Source organism: Suncus etruscus, chromosome 3, assembly GCF_024139225.1.
Source record: "Suncus etruscus isolate mSunEtr1 chromosome 3, mSunEtr1.pri.cur, whole genome shotgun sequence".
NCBI lineage: Eukaryota > Metazoa > Chordata > Mammalia > Eulipotyphla > Soricidae > Suncus > Suncus etruscus.
In genome coordinates, this window is record NC_064850.1 from 155,407,087 (window position 1) to 155,418,039 (window position 10,953).

The window sequence follows — 10,953 nt, forward strand, 5'->3', positions numbered from 1 at the left end:
TAAAAGTGTTTCCTCTAAAATCTGCTACAATACAAGACTGCCCTCTCTTACCACACCTATTCAACATAGTGCTGGAAGTTCTTGCCACAGAAATTAGGCAAGAAAAAGGTATCAAGGGCATCCAGATAGAAAAGAAAGAAGTCAAGCACTCACTGTTTTCATATGACATACTATACATAGAAAACCCCAAAGACTCCACCAAAAAGCTTCTAGAAACAATAGATTCCTATAGCAAAGTGGCAGGCTACAAAATTAACAATTAAAAATCAATGGCCTTCTTATACACTAATAATGATAGAGTAGAAATGGACATTAAAATAATAACATTCACATTAGTGCCCCAAAAACTCGAATATCTTGAAGTCAACTTAATTAAGATGTTAAAGACTTATACAAAGAAAAATAAAAATGCTGCTTCAAGAAATAAAAGAGAATGGAGACAAATACCCTGCTCATGGATGGGCAGGAGTAACATCATTAAAATGGCAATACTACCCAAGGCATTGTACAGATTTATTGCAATCCCGCTAAAAACACCCGCTAAAAATACGTTCTTCAAAGAAGTGGATAAAACACTCCTGAAATTCATCTGGAACAATAAACACCCAGAAATAGGTAGAGAAATCCTTGGGAAATGGAATATGGGAGGCATCACTTTCTCCAACTTTACCTGCTTACAAATCTATGATCATTAAAACAGCATGGTATTGTGATAAAGACACTCTCAGAACAGTGGAATAGACTAAATTCAGAGAATGCTCCCCAGTTATATAATCAATTAATCTTTGATAAAGGGGCAAAAAATGCAAAATGGAGCAAAGAAAGCCTCTTCAACAAGTGGTGTTGGGACTATTGGTCAGCTACTTGCAAAAAAAAAATCAAACTCAAACCTCCATCTAACACCCTGCTCAAAGGTCAAATGCAAAAGCGTTAGAGACCTTGGTATCAGACCTGAAACCATCAGGTATATAGAACCGCATGTAGGTAAAACACTCCAGGACATTGAAACTAAGTCATCTTCAAGGAAGAAATAGCACTCTTCAAACAAGTTGAAGCAGAGTTACACAAATGGGACTATATTAAGCTGAGAAGCATCTGCACCTCAAAGGAAATAATGCCTAGGATACAAAAGCCTCCCACATAATTGGAGAAGCTATTCACCCAAACCCATCAGATAAGGGGCTAATACCTAAGATATACAAGATATTGACAGAACTGATCAAGAAAATATATCATCTAACCCCATCAAAAAATGGGGAGAAGAAATAAACAGACAATTTCTCAAAGAAGAAATACAAATGGCTAAAAGACAAAAGAAAAAATGATCCACATCACTAATCATCAGTGAGATGCAAATCAAAACAACAATGAGGTACCATCTCACACCACAAAGACGGACACACATCACAAAGAACATGAACAATCAGTGTTGGTAGGAATGTGGAGAGAAAGTAACTTTCATTCACTGTTGGTGGGAATGCCATTTAGTTAAGACCTTATGGAAAACAATATGGAGATTCCTTAAAAAACTGGAAATTGAGTTCCCATTTGATCCAGCTATACCACTTCTAGGGATATACCCTAGGAACTAAAAAAGCAATACAAAAATCCCTTCCTCACACCTATATTCATTGCACCACTATTTACAATAGCTAGACTGGAAACAATCAACATGCCCTTCAACAGATGAATGGCTAAAGAAACTATGGTATATATACACAATGGAATATTATGCAGCCATCAGGAGAGATGAAGTCATAAAATTCTCCTATATATGGATATACATGGAATCTATTATGCTGAGTGAAATAAGTCAGAGGGAGAAAGTTAGACATGGAATAGTCTCACTCATCTTATGGGTTTTAAGAAAAATTAAAAACATTGAAAAAATTTCCAGAGTTGAGGGCTGGAAGGACTGGCTCAAGATATGAAGCTCACCACAAAGAGTGGTGAGTGCAGTTAGAGAAATAACTATGCTGAAAACTATCTTAATATCATTGAGTGAGGACTATAGAAAGCCTGTCTTGAATATAGGCAGGGATTGGGGAGGGAGGAGATGGAAACATTGTTGATGGGAATGTTGCACTGGTGAATGGGGCTGTTCTTTTTATGACTGAAACCCAACTACAATTATGTTTGTGATCATGGTATTTAAATAAAGATATAAAAAATAAAAGCCTATTATTAAAAAAAAGAATATCTTCTGGTATATCTTTATTTGGAAAAAGATGCAACCTCTGAATCACTGTCCTTCTGTGAAGGTTTTTAGGCAGCATGCCATCAATAGCTAGTTTCACAATGGCCACTGGATCCTTCTGGTGCAGCTGTGCAGATGTCACTTGATTAAATCCTCCTGGGCAGCCAGTATGTGAGGAGTATACTTTTTGTTTCCATTTGTTTCCAGAAAATGCAATGTGTCTTGTATTCATTGTGACAACATGATCTCCATAGTCACTCAATTAATGGTACACTGGTTTATGCAATCCTTTATATTTAACTGATGCCAGAGCGGCAAGCCTTCCCAGTGACTGCATTTTTCCGTCTAAAAGACACCAAACGAGCAGAAGTGACCCGTTGCCTGGTCGCTTTGGAGAAGTTCTACATGTTTCCTCCTACAAGCCCTTTCTCACAGGTAGACCTCTATTTCTAATGGCTTCCTATACATGAAATGTTAAAAAAAAAATCTGGGTTTTAAGAGCTAGAAAGAAAGTAGAGGGTTAAGGCACCCGCCTCAAATGCATCTGAACTCCAATTCAATTCCAGGCACCAGCACCATAACGGCCTACCAAATACTGCCAGGAGTAACTGCTGAGCCCAAAGCCAGGAAAGTCCCTGAACACCTCCAGATGTGGTCCACTCCATATTCTCTCCCAAAAGCTCTGGGGATTCATTTACCATAAAAATGATCAGACCATACCATAGAAGGGTGAGTTTCACTTAATGTGAAGAATACAGCTTGGGTGAGTAAGCATATGGGAAGAAGGAGAATTTTAGGGGCTAAATTGATAGTATGGCAGTATAAATTTTTTGATCACACCGGACAGTGCTCAGAGGTTACTCCTGGCAGGCTCGGGGGACTATATGGGATGCTGGGGATTGAACCCGGGTTCATCTTGGGTTGGCCTCGTGCAAGGTAAAGGCCCTACCACTGTGCTATAGCTCCAGCCCCTAGGCATTTTTCTTGCATGTGACTAATCTGGGTTCAATCTCCAGCATGCCATATGGTCCCTTGACTCCCACCAAAAGTGATCCCTGAACACGGTCAGGAGTAAGTCCTGAGGACTGTGGGTTGTAGCTCAAAAACAAAATGAACCAAAAGAAACAGGTAATTTCTGGTTTAATATGTGAACCTTTTAAAGGCAATAGTGATAAAAGAGTATAGGTGCCTTGGAGAGATCAAAGACAGTCTGTACAGTAATTTTGATGCAGGAAAACCAGCTGAACAATATTTGCTGAGCATTTACCACATGCATATATCCATGCCGTAGAATAGGAATTCTCCACTAAGTAAGACAGACAAGGTCTTATCAAACTCAGAGAACAGTGACAGATGTAGACAGTAAACAGATAATTAAGTCAATAAAAATTTAAACAAAGTAATTGCTAATTACAATCCTTTGATGAAAATAAATAAGATGGGAGGGAGAGGGAGTCTAACTGACTGTGCTCATTTGAGCAGAATCCTCTCAGATGAGACTAGAAGAATATTCAAGCTGTGAATGGTGAGAAAACTGATAGCCAGGTCAAAAGTCTAGTTGGAAGAGGAAGAAAGAAGGGGAAAGCATCTGCATGAATAGACGATGAGGCTGTGGAAAGGCAGAACTGTACCTCACCGCAGTCTGTGAACTGAGGAAACATTTTTGGTTAACAGTAATGAGATATCTCTTAAAAGTTTAAACATTGTCACCATTAGCCTGATTTGCATATTTTTAAACAGGTAGTGTATAATGTAATTTTTAGGTGCTTACTTAAATTTCTGCTTAAGCTTAAAACTTAAGCATGTCTCTGCACATGCAAAAACAATTACGTATCACGGTTCTCAGTATTTTTCTATTTAGCAATAATGTTCTATTCTAAGCTTTCTAAGAGAAATAGTTACCAAATTGTGAGTTGTAGTAGTAGCTAGGGTAAACCCTATTTCCTGGATTTTCTAATTTAGCTCTCTTCATTGTTGTATCTTTTCCAGGAGTAGCAGCTTCTTACTCTGATCAGATCTACATGCTGGCCTTCCCCACACTGGTCATGTTCCCCCCCAACAATTCCATTTGGTCAGCAGTTCATCCTTGACTAATGATGGCACTCTTTCTCCTTATTCCAATTTATTTTGCCTCATAATGGAGAATTTGTCTTCTTTCTTTCTTTCTTTTTTTCTTTCTCAGTGGACTGTCCTTTTGTACCAAAGCTTGGCCTGAACTCAAGAACATTTTCTCCCTTACAATCCATGAAACTATAGTCTTCTTGAGAACCAGGATTCTATCTGGCTCTTTTCCCTGCATTCACCAAAGTATTTTGCATTTCTGATTGTCAGGTCTTCAAATAATACTGTTGAATAAATGAATACCTTGACCTTGGGGGCAGCTTGCCAAGATGTGGGATCATCCCAGACTGACTTCCCTCTTTGTATTCAATTTAACCGTTCTTCTTCAATTGAAATTGTAAGATAATGTCTCTGTGCCAGTTAGATACTCCCAACCAGTTTACCTGAGAGGGAAATAATTCTACCCCAAATTGTTTTAATCTCTGAAGGCACAAATTTAATATTATTCTCCTTAACTGTGGCCCTGAATTGATAACTCAGAAAAAGAAAAATGAAGATGACTGGCATCATTTCCAGAAAAGTATCAGTCATATACACTGCACACTACTTCTAGTGGGGCCTCACGTTGCTTTGCAGGTGTCATTGCCTGTAATCCTCATTGCAACCAAATATAGAAATTAGTTTACAAATTAGAACTCCACTTACTATATTAGAACATCCAGATATAAGAGACTAAGTAATGTTCCCAGGGTCACAAAGCAAAGAAGCAGAATTGAGATATTTGGGATTTCTCTGAATATACAATTTTTAATCAAGAAAATTGTTTATGAAGTAAAATATATAAAAATCAAATCTGGAAAAATAAAATTTGAAAATTATAACAAAATCATAATTCAATTTATAATGTTTTTTAAATGAATGTTAAAACAGAACTGTTGTGTAATTGAACAGACTTTAAGAACTGTTACAAAATTTTCCTTCTCACCTCCAAACTAATCCTATATCTTCATTATCTTTTCTAACACATTAGAGCATATTTAACATGGCTTTTTTGCATTTATTTTTCATAAAAGAACTAAAAAATATGAAGATCTTAAATTAATAAAATTTAAAGTCATCCTAATAGAGATAAGAAAAAAATCTAAGTGTTCTCATAAACACCTGAATTGTATATGAGATCAAATAACCCAGAGTTTTAAACCTAAAATGCAAAGCATATTTCTGAAATCAAAACCAACTCATCTTCCAAGGTTCTTTGAATTATAAACCTAACGTGTCCAAAATAGATATTCTGATTTCCAAATGATTGAGCACAACTTGAGATATGTTTTATTTAATAAGAGACTACCTTAAAAATACTGGATTCTTCTGATGCTATTTGAGAAACACAAAAGGCTTAGGTACTTTGAAATGGCAGAATTACAACACACTGCAATAGCGTAATAAAAGACAAAACTCCAGATGGAAGTCTTATTGAAGAATAATAAATTAGTTTTCTAAAGGAATTCTGGTTTTGACATTTATGCATATTGTCAAGAACAGATTGTGAGACACTTCTCTTGAAAATTTTGTTAGATGATTAGCAAATCTCCAGCTAATGAAATAACTAATTCTTCCTTTTTGCATTTCAATTTGTTGTTAACACTGGTATTAGACTTTTCATATTTTTTAAACTAAATTCATTCAATAAATACCTACTAAATGCTTACTAGGTGACAAAAATCTATGACGGAGTTGTATTTCCAGGGGAATTACACTATTTATTTTGTCACAGATGGGTTCATTAAACATTATAAATTATGTTAAATTATTGCAGTAATATGAAACACCAAAGTAATACAGTTTATGCAAATTGTAATAAGAGTTAAAAATAATTATTTTTTACATTTATGTTACATGGCCTCTAGAAAATAATCTGTGCAATTTTTTTCACAAAAATTATTATATAAATTAAATATATCCAAAGTGTCTAGAAGTATAAACCAAAAATGTTTTCCAATAGTAAGAACTTTAAATATTATTAAATGCTAAATTATCTTTTAGAGCAGTTTTATATTGAGAATACTTAAAATGTACATCATAACAGGAAACAATTAAGTTACTTTTCTGTTAATTTATTTCCCTAAGTAGTAGTATGCCTTAGTAGTACCCCTTAGTAGTAGATTATTTATTTGTAGATAAAATGACAACAAATGAATTTCAGATCACCCATAATAATATTCTGTAATGTCCTAGAATATTTTTAATATTAATATTCTCATTGTAAATTCTTCTCATTTTAGCAGTAATTGAGTGTCTTCAATATGCAAAAACTGGCAAACAAATAATGAAAATATAAATATAACAACTACTGACACACTAATGTGATCCATTTGTTTATATCTATGTACTAGACTTAATATATGATTCTCTGAGAATTTTGAGGGGTAAGTGGGGGTTTCTCAAATGGTGCCTATGGCGCACAGGGTCAATTCAATGTGGAGGCCTGAGGATTTAATAGTGCTCAAGCTCAGCAGCATTGAGGACTACCAGCGCCCCCTGATTTTCAAGTATAAAGAATTTTCTATATATTTTTGTTTATCAATTCCAAAGTTTTAAAGAGTAATTACCAGAGACTTATTAATGCTCAGCACCTTTCAGGCTTACTCTCAGGAGTTAAGATATATGCTAAATAGCAGAATAGACAATTTTTCACAAGCTCTTTGCTGAGTTTATGGTCCACTACAACTTCCCTGTGGTAACAAAAGCTTCAAGTATCCCAATCAGGTAAATTTCCATCAGACATCTTTTTAATACATTCAATTTGTGTCCAACTATTGTTTTTGTAGGAAATATTGTGACTTTAAAAATACTATAAACATTGTGGCTTATGAATTTAACATGACTAGTAAATTAAAATTAGAAAAAATACGTTGATGTCTTGCCTGTATGTTGTTCTTCAATCCAGACCTGCAAATACATGAAGAGAAAAATCCCTGCTACTCCAAATATCAGCACTGAGAGGAAGACTTGTTTGGGGTTCATGAGCATTTCAAATGGCTGCATTTCTGAAGATCACTTGCTTTGTTACTCTACAAATGTTAAATGATTTCTTGTTGCCTTAATCACTTGTTCCATGAGATAACCTATAAATTAAAAAGAAACACATTTTACCATATTTTTTCTAAATATGATAAGAAAAAAGCCGTATCAATAAGCTCTAGGATCAACAGGAACTGTAATGCTCATTAGACATAAGACATTCTCATAGATATACTCAGAATGGCAATTTGCGGGAGGGTTGGGCCACACTTAGTGGCACTCAAGGGTTGCTCCTGGCTCTGAGCTCAGAAATCACTCCTGGCAGGCTCGGGGGGCGGGGGGGACCATATGGGATGCCAGAAATCGAATCTGGGTCCATCCCAGGTCTGCTGCATGCTAGGCAAACACTCTAGCGCTATGCTATTACTCCAGTCTCAAGAATGGGGACTTTCTATGTAATTATTAATTATTATCATATCCATTATCATATAATACATAATTATTATGTAATTAATTGATCACATAATTCTATGCAATTATGTAATTATTATCATATCTAAGGAATTTAGTAGCCCAGAGTTAATAAGTAACACCCTAATTAGGTGAAGTATGGCTAAATTTACTCTCTCAAAATTTTAAGTAGTAAGGTTCCGGTTACTTTAAGATGAATGTAAGGGTGAAAACTAATATAATGGACTTTTGAGGAAGTGGGTTTATTTGCTTTACAGGATGAATACAAAAATTTAATTCATGTGTTTCAATAACTAATGTTCAGAAATGAGAATTAATCTATTAGTTTCTTCTCATGTAAAAATAGGTTTTTCTATTTTAAGTGGCACATTTAAGGTCACTTTAAAGAATAAAAGGATAACAATTAAGAGGTCAGACAGAATTTAGACCATAAAAGTACAGATTATCTACCATGATGTAAAAAGCTTTCTTTAATATTGAATGAATTTTATTTTATTCTTTTTCTTTGAATAATTACTTTATTTAAGCATTGTGGTTACAAAATTGTTCATGATTGAGTTTCTGTCATAGAATGTGCACCACCCTTACCAGTGAAATTTTCCACCACCAATATCCTCAGTTTCCCTCCGACTCAAACACCCTGCCTTTATCCAAAACAAAGGTGTTCTCCAACTTCCACTTTCATTTCAGCAAACCCTTTGACTTGTAAAAGACCACCTGTAAAGGTAATTTTGTCTCTCATTTGACCTCCCCCCAACCCCATTGAATTTATATTGGTAGAATAAAGAAAGGTTTCAGTTTGGCTTGGGGCATGGAGAGAGATATAACTAGGAGAGAAGCCAACGGACCTCATGATTCTCTCCTGACTGGTATAGTTTATTAATTTTTTGCCACTACCCTACTTCAGACAAGTTTACCTAGGGTAAGTGATCTCCAGATATGAAAAAATGCAACAAATAGTTAAACAGCATTAAAAAAATTATACCCAAATATGTGTGTGTGTGTGTGTGTGTGTACATATAGTGTGTGTATGCGTGTGTTTAAGATAACAGTGTCTGATACAACTTGAAGAACTTCCTCAAATTTTCCTCTAAATCTCCTGAGTAAGAGGCCCCTGCTAACATTTTTAAAAGTGTTTTTGGCATTTTCTTGATTTTAGTAGTAGAAGAAGTTTTAAATAAGAAAAACAGAGAGAAGTATCATTCTGCTTATTTGATGAGTGACACTTCTACTGATTTAAAAACTAAAATACTCTGAACTTTTCAAGCACATACAGAGCAAAGCAAACTTCCTAAGGGTTATTTGCAATGTGAAGTATTCCAAGATCCAATTCCCTCATAGACATCTATGAAGGAAAGCTTAACTTTTCTTCTGTTGGTGCTGCAGTTAAATAATGAACAGACATTAATTCCTTTGTTTATGAGAAGACTTAGTGAGGTGGCAACAGTTAAACAAAATCTACGGCCATAAAAATATGCACCACATAGTTGCCATGGTCTTGAGATAGGAAATATGACAAGGTGCAAGGAGGGAGAAGAGAAAAGAAGAAAGAAAAAGTAAATATATAATAAAAAATGGACAACTACTTCAATATTTACCCCAAAACAAAGAATTCGATCAAAACTAGATAAAATAAAATTTAAAAAAAGGATTATTTAGTGTTTTTTGTTTCGCCCCTCACCGATGCATAGGCACAGTAAATGTTGGGGTCATCCGAAACGGGAATCCCCTTGGCCTAAGAGATACAGGGTTTCCCTACCCTTGGAATATATTGTCATGGGATTATCTATAGACTCCTTTCACGTTCATTTACTCTCCCCTTGGTGTTTTTGTGCCGTATGGAAGACTTCTGCTCCGATCTGGATAATAAAGACAGACCTCTAAATCTAGGGGTCTCAGTCTGTGCAAGGTCAAGGAGTGGAACTTATGATGATGACTTTCTTTGTGGTTTTAGAAGTTCTTTTTCATAGATGTCATTTTAATCTGTCTTCTGTGGTTAGTGGTCTTGGCCCTTGCACTGAGGCTAGGATGGAGTCTGGGATATCGTCTTTCGTTATGATTCCGGAAGACCAGTTCAGTTGCAATTGCCTCCATTAGGACTTTTGAGGTTAACTTAAACTAATATGCATGTGCATGGAAATGTAAAAAAGTACTTTGCCTTCAATGTTTAAGGAGTTACATAAGTTTTATGGCTTTAGATTGTTTTGTGTGCTGCTAAGAAATATTATGTATTACAATCTGGGGACTTGAGGGACAAAGTAATTGTTACATGGGTTCTGTCTTATTTTTCTTAATGTTTTTCGGCTGAAAGTTCAAAGTTAAGATATCAGCAACGGGACTAATGAGAATTCTGTTTATGGGTGATTGTCTTCTACCTTGTCCTCTTTCTTTGCATCTTTGTTCTCATAATTAAAAATAAAAATAATAAAAAAAGAAATAACTACACTGAGAAAAAAAAAAGATGTAAAGTAGAAGAAAGGGTGTAGGCATGAGGTTAAATTCCTTCAGCTAGTTGAACTACACATTAACTGTCATCTGAACTGTGAACTGTGAATTAGAGGCTGGAACTACATCCCACTCATCTTTGTGTTTGACAAGCTTTGTTCCTAGAAAATTTGCTAATAAATGAATTGTTTATAAATTTAAAAAAATCTACGATTAACAAAAAAATAGCTGTTTACAAGAAGAAAGAGATGTTAACAATCTGTCTGCATAATTACAACTTATCTGAGAAAAGAGAGGATACAAGAAAATGCATAAATCAGAACAGAGCCATGAACCTGTGGGAACCGTGGGTGTGAAATCCAAATAAAGTATTCCTTGAGGGTTTGCAAAGGAAAATTATTACCCAACAAACTGGAAAAAGATAAAGAATTTTCCCTTCTTTCCTTCAGGAGATATTGTTGTGCTCTGACATATCCGTTGGGTAAGAAGTCAGTAGAAAACCCATAACTGTTATTATGGCAGATATGAGTAGGATTGAGTGCTAAAAGCCACAAGGCAGAAAGGCAATCTGGTGTAAAATAGAGAGATACCTTTCATATTCTCCCATCTCAGTCCATTAACCCAACATTGGCGTTAGAAAATGGCTCTCATTAAACAAAGGTGAGGCAGTAGGAGCAGCAATATTGCTTTAAGCAAACCTGAAGGTCAGCGATGATAGGAAAACAAACCTATTTAGAGATCATACATTTACCTCCATG

At 35.3% G+C, this 10,953-nt stretch overlaps 1 protein-coding gene and 1 pseudogene across 1 annotated transcript in view; both read right to left on the reverse strand.

Annotated features, from left to right (window-relative positions):
• LOC126003909 (39S ribosomal protein L13, mitochondrial-like) overlaps positions 1-2,604 on the reverse strand; it is a 117,747-nt pseudogene extending 115,143 nt beyond the window's left edge.
• CHST9 (carbohydrate sulfotransferase 9) overlaps positions 1-7,379 on the reverse strand; it is a 322,915-nt gene extending 315,536 nt beyond the window's left edge. Inside the window, exon 1 of the mRNA XM_049769567.1 lies at positions 7,183-7,379. Coding sequence (XP_049625524.1) covers positions 7,183-7,303 — 121 coding nt within the window. The 5' untranslated portion in view covers positions 7,304-7,379. The remainder of the gene's footprint in view (positions 1-7,182) is intronic.
• Positions 7,380-10,953: the final 3,574 nt, after the last annotated feature.